The sequence below is a fragment of the Brassica oleracea genome, chromosome C7 (assembly GCF_000695525.1).
Source record: "Brassica oleracea var. oleracea cultivar TO1000 chromosome C7, BOL, whole genome shotgun sequence".
Lineage (NCBI taxonomy): Eukaryota > Viridiplantae > Streptophyta > Magnoliopsida > Brassicales > Brassicaceae > Brassica > Brassica oleracea.
Window position 1 is genome coordinate 46304348 of NC_027754.1, and position 22344 is coordinate 46326691.

General features: G+C 35.9%; 6 protein-coding genes across 8 annotated transcripts; all 6 read right to left on the bottom strand.

Moving 5' to 3' along the window:
- Positions 1 to 3635: 3635 nt before the first annotated feature.
- LOC106306385 (F-box/LRR-repeat protein 15-like) lies at positions 3636 to 8742 on the bottom strand. 2 transcript variants are annotated; one of them, XM_013742985.1, is made up of 17 exons: positions 7966 to 8742; positions 7659 to 7896; positions 7436 to 7568; positions 7114 to 7213; positions 6846 to 7043; positions 6490 to 6760; positions 6301 to 6399; positions 6139 to 6227; positions 5949 to 6048; positions 5681 to 5851; positions 5372 to 5524; positions 5128 to 5288; positions 4845 to 5043; positions 4287 to 4738; positions 4150 to 4213; positions 3933 to 4019; positions 3636 to 3825 (listed from the first exon to the last, which is right to left on the bottom strand). In XM_013742985.1, the coding sequence occupies exons 1-17, from the start codon at positions 8340 to 8342 to the stop codon at positions 3742 to 3744; spliced, it is 2976 nt and encodes a 991-aa protein (XP_013598439.1). In that variant the 5' UTR covers positions 8343 to 8742; the 3' UTR covers positions 3636 to 3741. The 2 variants fall into 2 exon arrangements, with proteins under 2 accessions (XP_013598439.1, XP_013598440.1); XM_013742986.1 differs by having other exon boundaries at positions 7659 to 7890; positions 7966 to 8741.
- Positions 8743 to 9991: 1249 nt separating this feature from the next.
- Positions 9992 to 12533, bottom strand: LOC106304935 (putative pectinesterase/pectinesterase inhibitor 45). The gene is made up of 3 exons (XM_013741318.1): positions 11546 to 12533; positions 11293 to 11453; positions 9992 to 10794 (listed from the first exon to the last, which is right to left on the bottom strand). The coding sequence occupies exons 1-3, from the start codon at positions 12508 to 12510 to the stop codon at positions 10094 to 10096; spliced, it is 1827 nt and encodes a 608-aa protein (XP_013596772.1). The 5' UTR covers positions 12511 to 12533; the 3' UTR covers positions 9992 to 10093.
- Positions 12534 to 12954: 421 nt separating this feature from the next.
- LOC106304431 (eukaryotic translation initiation factor 3 subunit K) lies at positions 12955 to 14654 on the bottom strand. 2 transcript variants are annotated; one of them, XR_001262743.1, is made up of 8 exons: positions 14589 to 14654; positions 14456 to 14512; positions 14299 to 14349; positions 14153 to 14215; positions 13886 to 13936; positions 13732 to 13820; positions 13471 to 13554; positions 12955 to 13260 (listed from the first exon to the last, which is right to left on the bottom strand). XR_001262743.1 is itself a non-coding variant. In XM_013740849.1 (8 exons), the coding sequence occupies exons 1-7, from the start codon at positions 14607 to 14609 to the stop codon at positions 13511 to 13513; spliced, it is 354 nt and encodes a 117-aa protein (XP_013596303.1). In that variant the 5' UTR covers positions 14610 to 14641; the 3' UTR covers positions 12955 to 13260; positions 13471 to 13510. The 2 variants fall into 2 exon arrangements, 1 of the variants encoding a protein (XP_013596303.1); XM_013740849.1 differs by having other exon boundaries at positions 13732 to 13798; positions 14589 to 14641.
- A 479-nt stretch (positions 14655 to 15133) lies between these two features.
- Positions 15134 to 17274, bottom strand: LOC106302147 (cell division cycle 20.2, cofactor of APC complex-like). The gene is made up of 5 exons (XM_013738674.1): positions 16988 to 17274; positions 16534 to 16803; positions 16190 to 16459; positions 15534 to 16115; positions 15134 to 15435 (listed from the first exon to the last, which is right to left on the bottom strand). The coding sequence occupies exons 1-5, from the start codon at positions 17081 to 17083 to the stop codon at positions 15292 to 15294; spliced, it is 1362 nt and encodes a 453-aa protein (XP_013594128.1). The 5' UTR covers positions 17084 to 17274; the 3' UTR covers positions 15134 to 15291.
- A 285-nt stretch (positions 17275 to 17559) lies between these two features.
- On the bottom strand, positions 17560 to 19459 carry LOC106305353 (B3 domain-containing protein REM16). The gene is made up of 4 exons (XM_013741732.1): positions 19304 to 19459; positions 18489 to 19122; positions 18103 to 18230; positions 17560 to 17996 (listed from the first exon to the last, which is right to left on the bottom strand). Exons 1-4 carry the CDS (start codon positions 19412 to 19414, stop codon positions 17712 to 17714), a joined length of 1158 nt encoding a protein of 385 aa, XP_013597186.1. The 5' UTR covers positions 19415 to 19459; the 3' UTR covers positions 17560 to 17711.
- A 314-nt stretch (positions 19460 to 19773) lies between these two features.
- Positions 19774 to 21914, bottom strand: LOC106303614 (protein TIC 22, chloroplastic). The gene is made up of 8 exons (XM_013739902.1): positions 21497 to 21914; positions 21344 to 21406; positions 20887 to 20961; positions 20727 to 20777; positions 20467 to 20526; positions 20284 to 20346; positions 20079 to 20114; positions 19774 to 19981 (listed from the first exon to the last, which is right to left on the bottom strand). Exons 1-8 carry the CDS (start codon positions 21863 to 21865, stop codon positions 19889 to 19891), a joined length of 810 nt encoding a protein of 269 aa, XP_013595356.1. The 5' UTR covers positions 21866 to 21914; the 3' UTR covers positions 19774 to 19888.
- Positions 21915 to 22344: the final 430 nt, after the last annotated feature.

Consider the following 22344-nt stretch of genomic DNA (forward strand, 5'->3'; position numbering starts at 1 on the left):
ATGCATAAAAAAATGTCAAATATTATTAATTATTTATCTAACCAAAGTTTTATCAATAATAAAAATTATAATAATAATCTAAAAATATAAAAGTAATATTTTTTATAGAAAACTGAAATCATCATATATTATAAAACAAAATTTACTAAAACATCAACTATTAAAAAGAATGACTAAAACATAAAAATCCAATTATTAAAAGTAGTATTTTCCAAATACTGTGTAATTTTTATCATAAAGATAATAATTGGATTATTTTTCTCCTAATTAAGCATATTTTCTTCCTACATCTATAAGATATATTTCCATTTGTTAGTCGTAATATCCTTCCATATAATATTGTTGTGCATTCTTTCTTATTCAAATACAATACTCTCATTATTTTTCCTACAACAAAACAGTTGTATAATTATATTTTTGTTTCTTGAATTTCTTCAATTTCTTACCACTCCTGGTAACCTCAATTTCCATCCCTAACATTATAAGCACAACACAACATTGTATAATCTGAAGAACAAACTTTTATACTATACAACAGAAGTCAGTTGACGATTAATAACAAATAAATCGTAAAGCGGTTACATATCCACTAATTAGGCCGTTTACAATTTCACGATCTTCATTATTATTTTCGTGGTTCGTCTAATCATAAATCTTCCACAAAATAATCACTAAAAAACACTCAATCGATAACAAAACAAAATGTGAATTTGAAGACGACAAAGCGAGAAGAACTGAAATCAAAGAATTTGAAAACATTCATTCTCCTTGAAATGACAAGAGTGAATTATTTTTTATATAAATGAAGAACAAATTATTTTGAATTTTATTTCATTTACAAGTGATGACTAGTTTTGGGGTTTTGCTGATATTCTTCATGTATCGTTGGCATCACATAATTTCCAGGCGGGGCCAATGGGAGGAACATGAGGATGGCTGATGGTTTTCATTTTACTGTTTATCGGTTTCTCATTCTAATTCATTTTGCAAATTTTTTACGTCCAGTCAAAAATCGAGGTTACTTTTACGAGTTGTGTTTACATTTATATGTAGACAAATTTTCAGAAAAGATCAAACCAACATAAGAATCATCTAAAGATTGGAAAAACACCAATGAAGACTAGCTTGAAAAGACAAAGGAATAGCATCTAAAATGTTGAGTTCATGAATGCTAATGGCCTTTTTTTAACAATTTGGTGAGTTGTTACCTTTTTTCATCTTATAATTAATCATTATTATATTTAGTTTATTTTGTAGATCTCTACAACAAGCATTTATATTATATTTAAATATTATTTACAAACCATTAATGTTGGTTGAATTCTTTTCAACATTGAAGTTTAAAAAAAAAAATCATTTATGAAAAGAATGAGAGTAATTGGTTGAACTGTAAGAGGTGACTTTTAACTTTAATTTTTACCTACAACCATAAAAATCACCAATCATGTTTTATATCTCTTTTATTAAAACAGAATCATTCTCATGGATCCAACTTTTTTTGTAAGTTTTTAAATTAGATACACACTTCTTTTATATAGTTAAATTCAATCTTTTAATTATGGAAAGTAACATTATATTACTAAATGTGCTTCCAAATAACACAATAACTAATCTTGTGTTCAAACATTATAAAATATTAAGTCCTGCATTTTTAATAACTTTTTATTTATTTTCTTTTTAATTATTTGATTTAAACCACTCAAATAATTTATAAATAGTTAAAAATAAGTATAACTATTTCTGCTGGTTTAGATACTACATAAAATCATAATCTGAAACTAATTAAATTAATATGTGAGAATATATTCTTAAATTGTTTTTATTCTTAAGATCATAAAACTATATATGTGAGATTGTGATTGGTTTAAGCCGACATCAAATAGTTTTATACAAATAAAATTATCGAGTCCATAAATAAACATCAAATAAGTTTTATAATTATAAATTTATCAAATAAATATATATCACAAATTTAATCAAACAAATTACAGATATATTGTTAAAAATTCGTAATGAACCGGGTTGAAATAATTAAAAACAAAATTAATTAATATTTTAGATAATTTTCTTATTTAATAAAAATATAAAATAATATAATTATATCTTTTTCAAATACACTAAAATAAAAATGTCAAAACATTACTTATACAAAATGTTAAAATCTATTGATATTGTTAATTAGATTTTGTCAAAAAATATTTCCTACTTTTAAGCGCGGATCGTAATTTAGTTGGTAAAAGATCACATAAAGTAAATTTTCTACAGATACAACTCAACTAATCACTCATAATATCAACTAATAAAAACCAAAAATGGCAAGAACTATTAGTATATCGACGTTCTATTTTATTTTATTTCATTTTCTACATGGACGTTCTCTTTATTTTGTTAATGTATTTAACTGTAAAATTATTATAATATAATGCATTTAGTTAATGTGATTATTTATATTTTTATAAATATATTTAAACGTTCATAATAACTAATATTCATATCTCTAGTCAGTTTTTATGTGTCTCACTCACTTTAGTTCTGAGTACGGTTAATTGCCCTAGCTATCCTAATGAAATATAAATATTATATATGATTGCCATTAATAACAACTATTTTTATTTTCTTTTTACTTAATAAAAATTAAATAAACTTTTTAGTTAGATTTTCTCTTTTGAAAAAGCACATAAATAAGAAAAATGAATATTTATAAAAACGTAAAATAATAGATTTTTATACGTAAACGAGTTTAAATTTTACCTTTTATCTTTAATTTTCTTTTAACTTAAATTTCTTTTTTTTTTCTAAAAAGAAAACTTAAATTTCTTATTATAAAAAGATAGATTATATAAACGAAATTTCTTTTTGTTTTATTTATATTTGTCAAAAAAACATAAACAAAAAAAAGAAATATCTATGAATTTTCAAAGTATAGACTTATATATTTTATCGAAAACATGTACAAAATTATGTGTATATATATATATATATATATATATATATATATTTATCAACCTAAGGAAAACTAAACAAAATCTAATTATCAAGATTATTTTATTTTTGTTATAACCAAAAAATTATGATTCATTTCAAAAAGATGATATAACCCAATATACCAAAATAAATAATGAAACCAATCAACATATTAACATTTAAATCAACCAATTATTATGATTTATCTATTATATATATTCTTATATGTGCACGAATTTTTAAAATATTACAAGTCATGTTTATTAATGCATATCTGATTTAATATTTTTTTCTATTTTCTAAACCAGATATATCAAACTATACAAAATTTTATTAAATATATACACAAATATAAGAGGATAACTGAACTATCTACTAATAAACCAATTTTAACTCATTAAAAAATCATCATCAACTTATAAAAACATATACAACTCAACGTACCAAAATGATTAGTTAAAATAATACAAAATATTAGAATTAAAATCACATATCTGATAAGAACGTAAAAATACTTAATACATTTTTTTATACATACAAATTACAAAATTACCTAAAACTTATAAACAAACAAAATAAAATATTTATTTTATAAATTTTTATCTCCACAGGAGAATCACCTAGTTTATATTTATATTTAAACAAAACATGTAACATTTACACCATTCATATATTTTAAGTTCATTTTTGTATTAAATTTTTATATTAAGAAATATAATGTGCTCCTGCATAGCAGGGGATAATACTAGTATATAATAAAACATTCGGTGCAAATCCCTAATCTGCAAGATTTGGACTGCTGAAGACTCGCTTCAAACTAGGACACACTGCTCGGAACCTCGCCATGCTCACCGAGGATATCTGTTAATCACCAAGACATGGTTTTCAAAATTTGAAGTATCTTACGAAGCCATGAGATTATTTGCTAAATTTTGATACCGAAGTAAAACACTCCCTATAATTATTACCTTTGAACAGAAACGGAGATCCAGTGTCTCTAGTGAGCAGCATCTTGATATAGCTGCTTCAACTCCTGCTTCATCCATGTTACAAGACTACCAAAGACAAAGGTTGGTATCAAAGTGTGTTTCGTGATAACACATGCACAAGTACTGGAACTGTAGATATCCATCTTTAACATATATAAAAGGCATAAAAGAAGCTTAGTATAGGGCAAAAACGTACCTGAAGAAAGAGACTAGCCAATTTTGGGCAGCCAAGCTTCAGTACTTCCAGAGAGCAACAGTTGCTATGGAGTAAAACCAATCATTGATGAGAAATAAAGATTAAAGTCAAATAACAGATGGTAAATCCTCACACACCTTAGATTAAGCAAAATCAGGTTGGAACAGGCAAGATCAACCTCCTTTAAATTGACCGATAGTGAAAGGTTCAGTGTTGATAAATGATAAAATCGAGCTGCTGGCGGTATCAACACTTTTCTGATATTGGGGCAACCCACACAATTGAGGTTTTGCAGTAACCGGTTGGCTGCTTCAGCTGGTTCTCGAGTAGTCTCACCAGAACTGTATACACCAAAGTAATCAAATGGCTGCACATTGGTTGAACCCCAATCAAGGTCATGCATATTAACACAGCCGTTCACGCTCAAATGGGTCAAGTGTGTGCAGCACGCAAGTAGATCGTCAATCGCAGTCTGACAGAGAGTTCCATAAGACAGGTCTAACTCTTCAAGTGCCGGTAAAGCACCTTCTTTGTATAGAGGCTCCAGTGATGAGTCAGTGAGATATTTGCAGGCTTGTAATTTGAGTACCTAAACAATAAAATACATAAAGAATGCATAGGCATAAGAAGTTCTCGTGAAAAGGAGATTAAGTACATATGCTCTCTTGTCGACAGTCAAATAAAGTCTTAATTACCTTCAGTCGAATACAGGACTTGAAGACAGGCTCCAAATTCATCAAGAAAGTGTACGACAAATCAAGAACAGTCAGATTTGGGAGCCCGTTCAAGGAAGACAGACCATCAGAGCCAATAGAAGGACACGACATTAGCACCAGTGACTCAATCAGTGGGCAAGAAGAAGTGGTTGCAGATAGACAGTCATCCCTCAGTTGGCTGGAGATGTAATCGTGAAAATTGTTTAGCAGCACCATAAGATTATTCACGAAGTTGAAAAATAACAAACAAATGTATAATTACCCGCAGAAAGACGCATCTAAAGATGTTAACAGAGGACAAATGATGGATGCTTCAGACAGTACACCACAGCCTTTCAATTCAAGGGACACCATATAAGGTGCTTCGATATTGAGCACACTCAATTTCGGACATATTCCTAGATTCAGAGACCGGAGCGCAACCTACTCACAACCAGAAAGGAAGAAGCAAGAAATACATCAGTAAAAACAAGTTAGTTATTTTAAATGAGAGAAGCAACACTCACAGGCTGGAATAATGCAGTTTCAAGATGATCACATCCATCCAAACAGATCTGCTCTATGCGAGGGCACTTCAACTCGAGAGAAGTAACAGCACGACAGCCAACAAGGGACAGACTAGCCAACGATGAATTGCTGAATCGTACTTCTGTTAAGCTCTACAAGTTGATACAAGAATTAGTTAAGCAATCAGCAAAATATCAGACAATGTCCGTTTTCATTTCAGTTAAATTATTTCACTATGTTTTTTTCATTCTGTTATCCTATATAGCAGATAGCTGTAGCCAAAAGAACAGGAAGAAACTGTATCACACCTCACAGTTGTCAAGAATTAATGATTTCAGCATTGGGCATCCACCATCATCACTAAATATTTCACAAACAGCGTTTGAGAGCGATTCACAATCAGAGAGATCCACTTCTTGCAAGGACTGGCATTGCAGAACTAATGTTGTCAAATTCTCCTGTTTCTGGAGAGCTAACCGCTGCAACCAAAATGAATATATTAACGGGTTAATCAGGAAAAAAAATCCAACTAATGGAACAACATGTAATAATAAATCATGATAACTAAGTTCATACTCGAAGGGAGGTTGAAGTGATTGTGATTCGGCGAAGCGCTGGACAGTTTGAGATAGTGATAGATGAAAGCATTACGCTTTGCAAGTTCAGCTCTGTGAATCTGTTAAACACAGAAAAAAGAGGACACTTGTGTAAAATAAAATAATACCAAGATCGTTTTTAAGGCGCAAATCAAAGTTGAGGACTATACTTGCGGCAATGGACTAGGCTTATACTCTGCAAACGGGAGAGATGCAACACGACAGATGTCAACAGATTACAATTATCAAGCTCCAAAACCTGCAATAGATGATATGTGATTAACTCAACTGAAAACAGTGACCTCTAGTTAAGGACAAAAGCAATCACAGACCTCCAGCGCAGGACTGTTAGCAATCCAAGTCATAGACGCTGATGTTATACCCTCACAGCTATGAAGCTTGAGAACTGTCAACATGGGGAGATGTACTGACTTCAAAGAGGAAAAGAGCACACAAGTCAGAAAAATGAGTACGAAACTGCAGATGAGAAAGGAAAAACAGCATCAGATAACAGAATCAACCTCAAGAGATATATTGGGGCAGTATGAAGCATTAAGAATATGGAGACTAGCACAAGCCTGGGCTATTTCACGCAAAGTTTCATCGCTGACACAGGAACAGTTGGAAACATCGAGCGACTCTAACTGAGGACACGAAATGGCAGCTGAACGGATAGCAGCATCCAGGAGCTTATGGCACGAGGCTATATCAAGAAGTTGAAGGAGTGGACAGTTAAGCATCGCCTGTGACATGTTGCTTCTTTTTAATGATAAAGACCTGAGCTGCGGACACCTAGAAGAGAGGAAAAATAATGATAATTGAGTATGACTTACACAAACAAATAGGAATGAAAACGAATTTATTGAAAAAACTTCACCTGATAGACAAACGCATGACGCGGCATTTTGTAATCTTAAGTTCACGTAGCCGATCATGACTCAGGTGAATTTCCTGAGCACCATTTCCCAAAATAGCCTCATTTACAGTCACGCTCCTTAACATATTACACTCCCCCAATGCCTGGAAGAAATTTTCACTGATATGACCTTTTCCTACAGTTAAGACCTCCAGATTCCTGAAAAAGACGAAAAGATTTGAGATGGATATATATCAAGAAACCATATCAGACTAAACAAAACAGATACCTCAAAGTGGTGGCTGCTTTCATAGCCAGAGCGTTAACAGAAGGAGTGCCATAAACATTCACTTCAGTGGCATTGGGATAGCGAAGACACATGTCTTCAACTGCACACAAAGCAACGAAAGGTTATATTTTATTTATGTACATTATGCCTTCCGTTTATGGATTAGTAAAACGGAAGAAATATAAGTTTAAGTAACATAGCGGATGCATATTTTGGTGCTTATATTTTATTTTAAAGGCCAACCTTATCATAAAAATGCAGAACCAATGCCCTCAAAGTCACAAACAAGACACATTTAGCAAATGCATGAAGAACAACTTACATTGCTCGATAGAAATCCTCATATTCTCAAAGTTCAAGGCCTTCCAAAAATCCTCATGAGAACTAGCTACTCTCCACTGACGACACACCATAGCAGAGCGACAGAGGTCGATGTGATTCAAGAACGAGAATACCTGATGAACAAAAAAATTTATTAAAAATAAAATAAAATGATACCTACAAATCAATGTTAAATGAAAAAAAAAACAAAATTCAATGTGTACCATATGCAAGAGGTCATCGGTCAAATCGATATGAACTTCAAAATCTTCTGATTCAGAAGAACCGTTGTCATCTCCCTCATCTTTCTTCCCATCTTTCCGACCATAATTCAAGATGAAGTTCTGACAGAACATATCCACATCCGTCCTAGAAGAAGAGGCAACCCCAAAACTCACAGTTCTCTCCACCGACGAACCAGCATCTGAAGATACCCCGGAAGCTGACCGGCCCTCACTGCAACTAAACTTCAGCATCAGAATCACACAAAACGAACAAACAACAATAAAAAAAAAAAGTTAGAGAGCTCACGCAAGGCCAGAGTAGACTTTGGCACGTTTATGATACGAATCGTGATCAGCTTCCTCCATCGTACAATCCTCACCTACAGCAGCAGCAGCAGCATTGCTACTCTCTCCTTGAAGAACTAAATGAGGATGGGAGCGAATCTCAGATGACCATAACTGCTCCAATTCAGTACCGTCCTCCTCCTCCTCCTCCGTCGCAGCACGCATCATCTCCTCACACATAGGCCAACGCTCGTCCTCACTGACTCCTAGCTCCCTCTGGTTTAGATCCAAATCGACATCGTCGTCGTTGTTGTTGTTGTTGTTGTTATCCATAGCCGATTGTTTCAGTCTACCTTCCTCCTCCTCGTCGGTGAAGCAATCAAAACACCAAATCCTCATGCAACACACCCCGGAAACGAAATTTCCGGTCTCGATCTACCACATTTATCGAAAACCCGATCAGAATTTGGGGGGGGGAAAAGTTACTAAATTTGGAAAGCCCAGAAGGAATTCAGAGCAATTGAATCTCTGATTCGGGATTTAGAAGATGAGAAGGAGGAGATCGAAGGTTAACCTAATTTAGATTAGGGTTTGAGAGAGAGAGAGAGGTGAATTGGATCAGATCTTGGGTAAGGGATAGTGAGGAGGGTGAGGCGTATTATGTGGTTCTTGTTGGAGAAGAGGCTTTCAAGTTTTAAAAGTGGGCGGCGATAAGATTCCGGCGATTCGGGAGAGAAAAATATCGAAAAGATTACTAATCGAAGAAAACAAACAGCTCGGTTTGGGCTCCTTGGCTTCACCGTTCTTTTTTGTTCAGGGATGTCGTTTCGAAACGGTGCCGTTTAGTAGTGTGGTCACTGGTCAGATGTGCGCACGAACGTAGCTCAAGCGGGGTCAAGCCTAGGGAACTTGTCCAAGTCTTGTTCTAAAGTATGGTTCAGTTTAGTTTTCAACATCAGTCTTAATTATGATTAAAAAAAAAAAAATTCGGCTAGAATAAAAACGGAGCAAACGGAAGATTCATTACATTTATTTTAGTTAATTTCTTTCTGTTTATTATAGATTTTTTCGTTTATATTTTTCTGACATAAACCATTTTTATATTTCTAAGTTTTTTTTTTTCTACTGTTCTTCTAATCTGAATCACTGATCGGAACATTAGTTAAAAAACAAAATTAGAGCATTAGTTTGAATGAAAATGAAATTAGAGTTACAGTTTTTCATGCATTAATGTCCAAAAAAAAAAACTTGAACAAATTGATAAATAGTAAAAGCCTATAAAGATTGTGGAGGCACTCTTTGAATGAGGAAAAATAAATGGGATGCAAGATAGAAACCGAATTGAAGGAACTAAATACTCACTTTGCAAATAATCAAAGATGCATGATTTCACTTGCTTCCATGATATAGTCAGATTGTGCAACCTTCTGATCTCATTTGTGCACAGTTTCATTTGATGTTGTTGACCTTTAGCGTTTCAAGGCTTCTATAATTTAATTTAAGAGCCTTGGTAGCATATTAGTTTCACTTACTACCAAAATATACAAAAAAAAAAAAACAGACACTAACTATAAAACTACAAGGCTTCTTCTATAGGTTAATAGCTTTGGCCCAATTTAGCTACGGTTCAACCTTTGTATATTAAGCAATGGTGTGACTATTATTAATATTACTCATCTAATCACACCAACAGAAATAACCAACGATGCATGATTTCACTTGCTTCCATGATTTAGGCAGGTTGCAACCTTCTTATCTCCCTTGTGCACAATTTTCATTTGGTGATGTTGATCTTTTTTTTTTGCGTTTTAAGGCTTCTTTGATAAGTTAAGAACTTTGGTATACCATATTAGTTTATATGTTCATCTCACTTACTACCAAGATTAAAAAGTAAGTGACTATTATCAATGATATTCACTCACCACACCAATGCAAGTTGTGTTATATCTGCATCCATTGTTATCATCAGGAGTATCATTCATCAAGAAACGCCTTTAAAGTTTAAACATGTTTCATGTAAAAATGTATGAGTAGATATCACTTTCACCTCACCTGTATATTCACATTCTATTACCTTGCACTCCAAGCTACACTTTTACTCTCCACCACATGTTTAAACGAAAAGAAGCAAGACAACAAACTTGCAAGCATCAAGCATCATAAAGACCAAACTTAACCTGAGACCCCATATTATGAATCCATGGATCCCCTTGTAAGAATGGTCCAACTGTATACTTCATGGCCTCTTCCTTGTTTATAACCCTAAATCCAGGCCATTTAACCCTAGAAGTAGTTTTTCCGCTTGGACCATCGTTTTTGTATTCCGCGTAAAGCAATGTACCAATAGCGAAATCTGTCTCTTGCCATCTCAACCAACCAACAGGATCAATCACGTCCTCGATCATGGACTCCATCACAACTGTTCTAGAATGGTTCTTACACGGCCGACCTAAGTAGCTTTTGAACTGAGCTTTAACAGGTTTAAGATCTTCGTTTGGAGCAATTGTACAGTTCTGAATCACAAAGCCTGTTGTCTGAAACTTGTCCACTCGCCCTTGAGACGTCACCGTGTTCTTCTGCCCTTGTACTCCTTTTCTGATAAAGATGTTACAGTTCTGAAATAGGGCGGCCGCGTCACCGAATATGAAGTCTATTGTTCCGACAATGACACAACTACGGTAGAATTGTCGGTGCGTGTATGCGTATAATGTGTTTTGGTAGCCTTCGAATCTACAGTTTTGGAAAACTGAACGGTCGGATTGGACACGTATGGCGACCGCTTGGTGCTTGTCAGGTCCAGCCGTGTTCCGGAACCCCATGGAATGTGCCATGAATCCTTCTCCTTGTGCCACTGTAAGTAATCAAGACCATAAAAGGTTATTAATATTGCACTTCATAGTTAGTTTTTTTTCTATTTATATGAACACTAAACTTAAACGTGCATGCAAATAGAAACAAAATTATGTTTGCATGTCACAAAATAATTCTTGAAAACTGAAATATTATGTATTATTCCCTGTTCCCAAATATAAATGTTTTTTTTTAAAACGTCTGTCTATAAAAAAATATTTTACGTTTTCAAGGAATTTTATATAAGTTAATAATGTCAATTCGTAAATTTTAAGAAAATTAGTTGTATTTACTGAGTTACTATTGCTTTAAAATCATTAAAAATAGTTAATCATAAATTGTTTATTATTAAATTTTAATATGTTAACATGCATAAACATAAAAATATTTTTTTTTAGAAACATGTGAATTTTCAATTGTTTATCATCATATAAACGCAAATGCATAAATTATATTGTACACAATTGAGAGATTAAACCTCTAAGAAATCAGGATATACCAAATGTGGCTGTGAGGAACGTACGGACTTTCTTTGCATGGCTTTTGTTTCCCGTCACGATCGTCTTCTGCGATCCATCACCGACCATTGTAACATTAGCTTTCTTCTTGTCAACAATCACAGATTCATCATAAACTCCATGTTTTATATAAATGGTATATCTATAAAAAAAAAAAGAAAAAATTTCTAAGCCTAGAGCCAAGATCCCATCTTCAAAAATATGAACCAATATTATGAAACTGTTTAACAATACCTTCCTTTGTACTTAGCAGGCATTGCTTTAAGTGCAGCATTTATGGTTGTGAAATTTCCACTACCATCTTTAGCCACTATAGCATTAGGTTTCAAAGCCTTCACATCAACAGCTTTTAACATCCTTCTCTCCTTGTTGCCTAACCAAGACGATCTTGATTCAAGAAGATGTCTCGTTTTCACCTTTGTAGCCTTAGAAAGATATGCATCTAAAGACTTGATCATCGCCAGAGAGTTGCTAGTCATCATTTGAGAAGAGTTGAAGTTCTTACGTATCTCAGTTCTGAGTTTCCCTTCTTCAAACCCATCGAGACATGTCTCTTGATGCGACATGACTGCGCTTAACCAAGTGTCTAAATCAGGAGCTATTTTCGCAAAGCTGTTAACCTTTGTGTCGTTGATTCTTTTCATAGAGGTGTTAAGTTCTTCCTTAGCTTCATCCACAAGCAACTTGCACTGCGCTAAAGCGTCTTTTTCATCTTTGTTCCCTGTTTTGAGTTTCAAAACCTTTTCGAAACCTTTCACTAGATCTTCATTGGTTGCTTTTATTGAAGACTTTAAGAGGCTCCTAGGATCAGACAGAGGAGAAGCTGTCTTTGCCCCGTTTTTAAGAGTTTTCTCACAACTTGGTTTGTAAAGAGTTGAATTACAAAGTGCTTTGATAATCTTATCGACCTGGCCGGGCTTATCAGAATGTGCTGCTGCAGAAGATGGTGGTTTATTGCTTGGAGTAGCGGTACTCTTCTCGGAGCTTTTATCTGAGCCTTTAGCTTTACTGTTTGTGTTTGTGGCTTTCACCGGTTCTTGTGATTTTTTTCCAAATGTAACATAAGCAAAAGCACCTCCTGTAATGACAGCAACGACAACAAGCGTAGAGACAACTCCAATGGTGATTTTCTTCCTGAATTTACGTTTTCTGTCAGCGTTTACGCGTTCTTGAATGAGGTCAAAATCTTGAAAAGCCATTTTTTGTTTTTGTTTATCTCTCTTTTAATGGAGGAGACGATCACTTTTATTTTTGTTGACTTTCTTTGATATTTTACTTCTTCAAAAATCAACAAAACTGGTTTGGCTAGGAGAGTTTTGTGGATTGATGCCTATTATTTGCATGTGCGCCAATTTCACGCCTTCTAATTTAAGCTATTGGTTTGTCTTACTGACATTTAAGAAATTTTGTTTGCGGTCTCGCAAATCGGAAGCGGAGAAGGATAACTGCGACGAGAGCAAGAAGATGAAAGTTGAGAGAACTTGTGAGAATTCAAAAATCTTGGTTCAAAGGGAAGAAAAAAAAAAAAAAAAAAAAAAAAAGGGACACTAGTACACATTCAAGTCAGATAACCTTTGTTTATTGCAATTTCAGACAAAAATATCCAAAAATTACATAAATATATAGCATTAAGGATCATTTGATATGAGCAGAAATGTAATAAATAAGGCAGGTAAATGCCAAAATCAATTTACAGTCTTTTAAGTATTGTTGAAAGACAAAAAAAAAACGTTTGCAGTCATCACACTTTGGTTCAACCAAGGATGGGGAAGATGCGGGCGATGTGTTCCAAGGGAACATTCTCACCTGCGTTTTTCTTTAGCTCCGGATGGTTAAATTCATTCTGCGGTAAGACGATACTTCCATTTTCTTTCTCAAGAATCCATCCACTGTTAGCCACTTGGTGCTCAATGAACTTGTCCAGAGATGCACCATCCATGTTTAACAGCCTGTGTAAAAAATGTTCATAACTAATGAGCAAGGGAACTTACCCGACAAGCAAAGGTCATCCAAAAGGATAGATTACCATAACTAGGGTGTGAAATACGTAACAGAGAATTATCAAAAGTGAGATACTTCTACATCCACAGCTCTACAATTTGATTATCCTATGGTGAAATGCAGGCAATGGGTCAAGAATAATAAACTCAACATCATACCTCGGCAAGAACAGATCTTGGAAGCTTTTGGTAGCTTAAGCTAAGAAGGTGACTTGCATATGCTTTGGATAGCTTCCTCAAAACCTGCACATATAAGACACCAGCAGAAAATCATAAAATAAATAGACATAAAGCAAGTCATTACTTTTTAATGTGTGCCAGCATTTCTAGACGATTGATTTATCCCTAAGTAACTAATATAGATCCAGAACTTTGTTACTACTAGACGACTTATATTTATGATTCAGAAAATTGATGTACCTGGAACAGACTCGAGAAAGTGACGGTTCTTGGCAGCTTCATCCCAAAACTGTTGGAACCTCCCAGTCTACAAGAGCAAAACAAGTTTTCTAAAATCACTCAATAGACATCTTTGTCGGCTCTCAAGTCTCAACTAACATTGATGTTTGCATACCTCAAGGTAGTGGGAGAGAACAATGAGTGCCTTGAACTGCTCCTCCATTTGCTGAAAACACACAATCCAAGAATAAAAGCATCTATAAACTCTCACGAATCCAAAAGGTCGACACTCAAAACTTCATCTAAATCAAATAACTCAATCTAGTTCAGTTGTCGTCAGTCATCAACAACTGAATAAACATTTGATAAGTCTAAAATCTCTGTATTATTGGCAATGAATCAGCTCAAAAATCAACCCAAAATGAAGTGAAAGAACAATTACCACTCGTTCGGGAATCAAGAAGAGGCAAAGACTGAAGTCTGGAGTTGGCATAGCCATAAGAGCCTTCAAAAAGAGAAAACAAAATCACATAAGAGAGTAATTGATCATACTATACATTGTTAATTGATCGTAAGCCACTACTATACCTTGATCAAGATACGAGCCACAACATGAGTATTCATACGCTCAGGCTCAAACTACACAAAGGTAAAACAATATCCACCACACACAGTAAACATTAGAAAAAGCTAAAACTCTTTGAACAGGTTTGATCTTCCTTATGAAGAGCAAAGAGAGAGGTACCTGGTAGAGACGAAGCAAGCATAGATTTGCATCCAGACTATACGTTTGCGACGTAACCTGTGAGAGAATCCATATTCAGCTTCGAATTGGAATCAAGGAGAACTGCTTTTATATATCAAAATTGAGACACTACCTGTTCTATCTCTAATCCCATCTCTTTGCGCCGGTGGTCTAGGATTTAAGGACAAAAGAACAGAACGAATCTTTATCCTCTGGGTTGAAATGGAGCAATTGGTAGACTTTTGGGTTAAATTATAATTATGGAAACTGTCTAAGGTTTGTTTGGTAAATAATAGTTAACTGATGCTTTTGCCGTCACGTGACACATGTATTCTCTCCTTTCTATCTTTTCTTACGAGTAAAGAGTACATATAAGTGTGATTTACATTCGGAAACTTGAATCATGTTAACTAGTAGATCATGTGTATAAGTTAAGTTATTATTGGTAAGCATTATTGGGGGTTTTAAGGTGAAGTTCTTATCGGAATATAATAAACCATTTCTTAAATTTTAATTAAAAAAATTGAGAATCGGCTCTTATTTTGTTTTAAGAGCCGGTTCTTAGCTTTTTTAGTTAAAAATTAAAAGATGAGTTCTTATATTCCGGTAAGAAGCCTACCCTAAGAACCTGCTAATAATCATGTTCTAAGGATAAGAGTGTAAGAAGAGATAATCTTTCTGTTTAAAAACTATACAATCAAATATTATATATGCACTTTGTCCAGACAGTTCATGAAGAATGAATCCCAAAAAATGAAAATGAAAATATCATGTCAATCAAAACCAGGTCGACTTTCTTTGTTGTTGTTAAGTCTTCTTCTTCCTTCACAGTTTCTTCAACGAATACGGTTCACATGAGAAAATGGCTCGTGGACTGCTTTTGGAGCTGCTTTTTTGGCCGTCTCTGGTACTCCGAAAACATTCCAGAACCTCAAAGTCTCGTCTCCTGCTGCTGAAGCTACGGTACAACCATCTGGACTCTGTAGAAAAACACAGACAAATAACACAAGTTCTCAGAACTCAAACCACTCTCAGCATCTATATAAATAGAACTTAATAATCAAGATTATCTATTTACCTGGGCCATATATAGAACTCTTGACGTATGCCCAGTGAGCTCAGCCATCTTCACCATCGACGGGTACTTCCACAACGTAAGCTGGTTCTGCGTAAACCCGTGCGAGCTAAGCAACTCCCTTTCATTCTTACTCCACAACAACGAACAAACTTGAGAGCCAGTGTCCACCGAGTTCAAGCAAGCCCCCGTGTGAGTGTTCCAGAACTTAATCGTCCTATCTCCCCCACCGCCGCCGGTCGCCAGCAAATTCGCCTGGAAAGGGCACCACGCAAGAGCCTTCACAGCAGACGTATGCTCCTCAAGCCTGTGAAGCCACTGCGTGGTCGAGTTCGAGGAGGCCACAGAACGGTCCCATATGTGCACCACATTGTCGTTGCCGCCGCTCGCTAGCTGCTGTCCGGATCCTGACCACTTGAGCCCGCAAACCTCTTGAGTGTGGCCCCTATAAGTCTCCACGACGTGTGATCTGATGCGCACGTCGTTGTTGACGATCTGTCCGTCCATCCCTCCCGTTGTGAGGATGTGGTTGTTCCACGCCAATGATCCTACTCTAGACTGGTGGCAACCCTTCAATGTTCTCAGCTGCAATAAAACAGTAAAAGGCTAAGACAAACATTTAATCTCAAACAGAAGAGAGAGGAGATTGTGTAGTTTACTTGACGGTTGGATCCAGAATCCCACAGCTGGACTTCGGAGTTGTTGAGTCCAACAGCAACATGACGACCATCAGGCGCCCAGTTGATACTCGTCACTGGTCCTTTCTCCTCATCAATAGTGACAAGCTCAGAAGTGGAACCAGTGGAAGCATCCCAGAGATAAACAGTGTGTCCCAAAGCAATGGCCAAGACATTAGCACTTCCCCAGTCAAGCAAGTTGAGGTAGAAGTCGTCAACAATGTCAGGCGCGTCCAATGTCCTCTCAGAAGTCTATTAAAGTTTCAAACAAGAGAGATCAACAACAAATTTCAAAACAAACAAGTTAAAGATCTTTTCTTTTTTACCTGAGGAATGTATCTTCTTGGCTTAACGGATTTGGGTTGGTGGGGAAGAGAAGCAGAGTGGTCGGTGGGAAGCAAGTCAACAGGAGCTTGAGGTTTGTTCCTGAAGGCGAGGATCCTGGTGTGGTTCAGGTTCATCGTCTCAGCGAGTTGCTTCCTGTAAGCCTCCCTGGATGGTGAGCTTACCTGATCTTTACCTTTGTTTCCTTCCGTGAGAGCGTAGTGAGCGTAATCGAAGTCCATAGCTGATCTGTTTGGTATGAATCTGTCCAGCTGATAGAATAACAAAACCAAATCAATCAGAATCCACTGATCTTATAATAGATCGAAACAACACATTGAAAGCTATGATCTTTGTCTTATGCTAAGCCCTGATTCTTAATGGCAGAGATGAAATCAGCAAATCGGAACCCTAATGTTATCGATTGTGAAGCAATTGAAGAGAGACCAAACTTACATTTTCCTTGGAGTTTTTACGGGGAAGGAAGTGTTCTTGAAGAGGGCAACGAGCTTGAGCCTTCAAGTGCGTAGATGTGTTCATACCTGCATCCATTGTTAGCACAAAACACAAAGACACAAAGACACAAAGAAACAGAGAGCAAGATGGCGATGATATACGAAACGGATTACTAGCAAGATCTCAATCAAACGAAATTAAATCAAATAAAGCAGTGAATTCGAGCAGTGAGAGAGTGAAGAGTTGTTGGTTGGGTGATGAGAGCAGATTGATTTTTGATGGTGAAAAGTGTGAGCTTTTGGGGTTTATTTATAGTACGAAGGCTGTGGAGTTTATTTAGGTTTTCGCCTGTTCCCAATTCTCTAATCGGAAAGTGTGTAACGGCTATATTTCTCAAAGAGCCGTTGAAAATTAAAGAGAATTTTACTAAACCAATCGGTTATTTTGTTCTACAAAAAACCGAACCAACAGATAGACAGATTCGGTTCATTTCGGTTTAGTTAATGTGAACATCCCAATCACAACAAGAAAAAAAAAACACACTTCCGTTTGTTTATACTTACACCCTACACAAGATTCTTGTAACATTGCAAGTTTGCTACACTTCATAAGACAACAAAACGACAAAAAGGCTTTCACTAGAAGCATTATGAGAAAAACTACAACACATATACATTCTTACGTTAACCTTATGTACATGGTATAGTAACCATTCTTGCTTTGGTTATTCACTTGTGGTGTTGTTGCTACTCTCCGCTTCTGCAGCACGAAAGATATAAACATCGAGATGAAACGGTTTAGCCTCGGGCTTGGTTGGCTCAAACACACAAACATCACCTTCACACAAGTTGTTGTCTCTTACAAACTTCTTCCACCCCACTGAAACCCCACCACGACCTTTAGATCCGTAATGTTTAAACTTCAACTGCCATTTTGTTTCACCCACCTGCATCACTACATCCTGAGGTTCACGAGACATGTTCCTAGCGCTCCATTGGACAGGGACATACTGTTTATTTTTGAAAAAAAAATATAAGCAAAGAGAGTTTTGGCACTCCTGCTAATAACTGAGAGATTCAAAGGAGATTTAAACACTATAAAATTTAATTAATTACCAGGAAACACTTTGATACCACATGAGAGCGTTTCATGACCACCAAGAAACCTTTCGTCGAAACGGCTCTTTTAGCCAGAGATAAGGCTTTCTTTTTGTTAGTCTCACCTACTCTTTTTCTGCTACCACCTGGAATCATTTCAACATCTAAATAAGTTGAATAAGGGCTGCTGCATATTAGTAACTAGATGCATGGAAAATAAAATGGAATCTACTAATAAATATATATGTACTCATTCCACCTAGTAAACTTTCAAGACAGATTAACCATGGCTCATGGCTAGTATGAGGCCTGAAACTCTAATCCTAAGCACTTCAATCAGATGAATTACTTGGAAACTACAGCAAGGTGTAATCACTAAGTAAGAAAAGGGAAGTAGTTCATACCAGCTTTACGATTGAGATCATTGATACTTATTTGTCCTCGCATCTTCTTAAAAACACCAATGGGATACTTCCCTTCACTGATGGGCCCTTTACTAGTTGGAGATATTACAGGAAGCTGGCCAGAGTCTGTGTCAATGTCAGAGTTACTATGTTCCTCTTGCTCAATACCAGTCTGAGGTAACATTGTATCAATATCAATGAGATCATCTAGCTCATTACCAACTGGAGATACTTTTACAGGTCCCTGCTGGTTCACTGTGGTTTCAACATCATCAGGGATGTTAATGTGTCTCTTAGGAGATCTTGAAGAGGTTGCAGTGAAATCTGTAGCTCTGCTGGTCTTCTCTGCATGTCCACATTTTCTGACGAAATAAGAAGTGGGTTTCTCGCATAAGGTGTCTCCATCGAAGATCAGCACTTCAAACTCAGATGATCCGTTGAACTTGAAGACTAACAGATCACTCTCATGGAGAGAATGATCTTTCACAAACTTGTCCCACCCACAGCGAAAAGCCAGAGTCTTTTCATCATCTTCCTCTAACCCCACGTTGTATTTAGCGCCGCTTGGACTTTTGAGTGTTACAATCTTGGGTAGTTTTCTTTTGCAATATGTGGAAAACTTTTTAGGTATGGCCTGCAAGATTATATACAAAAGGATCAAACTCAAAATGATGATTTTGATGTAAACAGAGAATTCTAATAACTTAAAGCCTCAAGAACTAAAGAGAAAGGACTGTATCAATATCAGAACTGTTAAGCTCTGTAACGTGTTTCTACAACTAAGAAGAAGGAGAGTGGTTTCAAGATCAACGCACAAGGAGATTGTGAAAGCCAGGAAGGAGGAGCTGAGAGAAATGGACGGTTTGAAAATGATTCCAGTAGAGTTGTTCTTCCCATCTCATGCAATCTTCGCAGTTCTCTTCCATCTTCTTCTCCTAGCCACCGAGCCAATGTGGAGTGGGGTTCTTGAGACTGAATATTTTTAAAGGGTTTTAGTGAAAAATACCACTTTAAGTTTTAGAAATAAAATAATAAGTATAATCCAAAAAGTTATGAAATGCTCAATGAATCATTGTTTTGTGACACCAGGCGTTTTGGTACCAAAACAAGTGTTTCATGGATCATCAAACCCAATAATAAATGGATTACAGCTTCGTAATCTTAAACCAACATACCATTTACCATTTACCATTTTTTATCCATACAAACAACTTTACGTTCTGGTATGTAAGAACCAAGAGAATTAATGGTTTGTTAAGACTTGAGAGTAAGAGAGGAAAAGAAAAACGATAACTGAAAGTGCGTTGAGCTCTTTGGGCAATGATAATATTGCAAAATCTCAAGACAAGTTGTTTTTATTTTATCAAATGAAAACTACATACAGTGTCTCTCATCTTTGTTTACTCTTTGATCACCTCCTGCATGTGTTGTGCATAACTTCTTCCTGGTGGAATGAATATTACATCTTCCCAACCTGAATTCTTCTCGCTCCTCTACATTTGTTCATTCAATTCACATTCTATTAGATCACTCATTTTCTGCATTCGTATTTTTAAAAAAAAAATTCTTTACACAAAGAATGATAGTTACCTCCATTTTCCTCAAGACATCTTCCAAACTCCCAACCTGTGAAAGGACAAGATTATTAGTTCCATGGCGTATGAGTCGATGGTAAAAACCACTAATGCTTCCAACGCAGCTACTCCCACTCTTTAGTCAACCACATGTTTCTTAAATCAAGGCGAAGAATATTATCACTGGCCTATCAAGTACAAAGTTAGCTAGGAATCATTACCATAATTTGTTGATCTGCTCTTGACGCTCTTGTATACTTTGAAAGTTCCTTCTCTATATCTTCCTGAAAATGGTCACAAGTAGAACTGATTATCAACAACACTAAAAAAAATATATCTAGATCGCCTTTTTCATTGAGAAATTTTATTAGTATTGTTCAAAGTGCGAGAAGAAATTAACCAACCTTACTGAAATATACAGGGCAGTAACGTTTATTCTTTTTCCTCACAACAAGAAGCTCAGACTGCAGATACGAGAGATGGAAATCAAGTGAAGACATAGCACAAACACAAAATTTCTTTTTTATAGCAGACATATTGTAGGAGCATAGACTAGACATCCAAATGATTATTAAGCTTCTGAGGCAGTAATACATAGCGAACATAGACGGCCAAGCAAATGATTTATATCTCAGAGGAAGAGAATGTGTAAAGAAAACATTACCTGGAATACCGGAACTCCATCAAACCCATTCTTACTACTCGAAGATTTGAGCTGAACACAAGAAAATGTAGCTTTGGAGTAAGACTAAAATGAGAAAAAATAACTAGCAAATAAAAAACTGCAGGAGAAGTGTATTATAAAGCTTGTAGCATGAACAAACCTCCATAGCGTTCTTTATTTGGATTGGGTCTGGCAAGAAGCGAAAAGAAATCCCCTCAACTTTTAACAAGTACACCTGTTAACAAAACCTTACGTAAGCCTATGGGAGTGCATTCATCTACACCACATGCATGTAGTACCTATGAGGACCACACAAATACTACATAAAAGTTTTCCAAATGTAGTTGCAAGTTCCAATCCTATTAATCTTGATATTATTTCCGAGAGACCCTATTCGTTTTTGATCAAGAACTCAACATACACTTACACTATTACCATATTATAAACCAAGTTAATGAACGCGAGACATAAACAAATTAACTGAGACTTAACTCCTAAACACATAAACTCGTAAGAAACAGAGACATAGTCCTGTTTTCAAATGTTCCAACACGGTTTCAGTCAAACGATGTCTTCTACACTGATGTGATGAATTTATCATAGGGATTGGGAGCTACCTGGTCCAGATTGATGGGAACAACCTTAGCATTGGCTTTCAACTCTCTTCTCCTGAGGCGCGCCTGAAAGATGATATTAGAGAATCCAAAGCTCATAAAGTCAGAAACTTTCCATTTCGGGGTGATAGCAAAAGGAAGATAAAGAGCACAGACCTGAGCGAGAAAAGCTTCGGCGTCCTCTTGTCGGAAACAGAGCAAACCGATAGACTTTTCGCCGGTAGGGTCCGAGATGAGAACGAACTCGTTATTGGTGTTGCTGACCGTGAAGACCGACGTGCCAGCGAGAGCTTTAGCGACGTGAGATGGGTTCAAAGTAGCAGTAGAGGTTCCAGCGGAAGAAGGCTTGGGGGACTGAGAGACGGAGGCGAAGGGCGGAGGAGAGAAACGTCGAGTGGTTAGGGATTCGGCGAAGCGTTTGGTGTCTTCGAATCGGGCGGAGAGGTCGGAGGCGAAGCGGTTACAGTGGGTGTGGAGGAAAGAGGAGAAAGAGAGGAAAGGATTGGGTTTTAGTGATGGCTCCATTTTGGATTCGCAGAAGAAGAAGAAGAGAGAAGCTGAAGCTTGTAACTACGAAGGAGAAAGAGTGAAGAAGGGACCCATCTTATGGGCTTTTTTTGGGCCTTACTCTTTTATTCGGCCTTTCATTTGCTGCTGGTTAACCAAGTTCGGTTTTATTTGGTTAGTTTGGTTCGAATATATTTGGTTTTTGATTAGTTCGGTTGGCATAAGATATTGTAGAATTGGACGGAGTAAAAAAAGGTTTAATTCGGTTTGGTTGTTAAATACTCTATCAAACTGGATTGAATATTTATATAAGTTACATTTTAGTTTAGTTTGGTTAAAAAATCAGGTAATTTCGGTTTACTTCAATAATTCGGTGTCGACTTTTGGATATTGTTCTGTTTTAATATGGATTTTGATTATAATCTTTTTAAATAAAAACGAACTAGACTATCAAACCAAATTAATAATGGGTTTTTAATCGAAAAAAACTCTTAGAT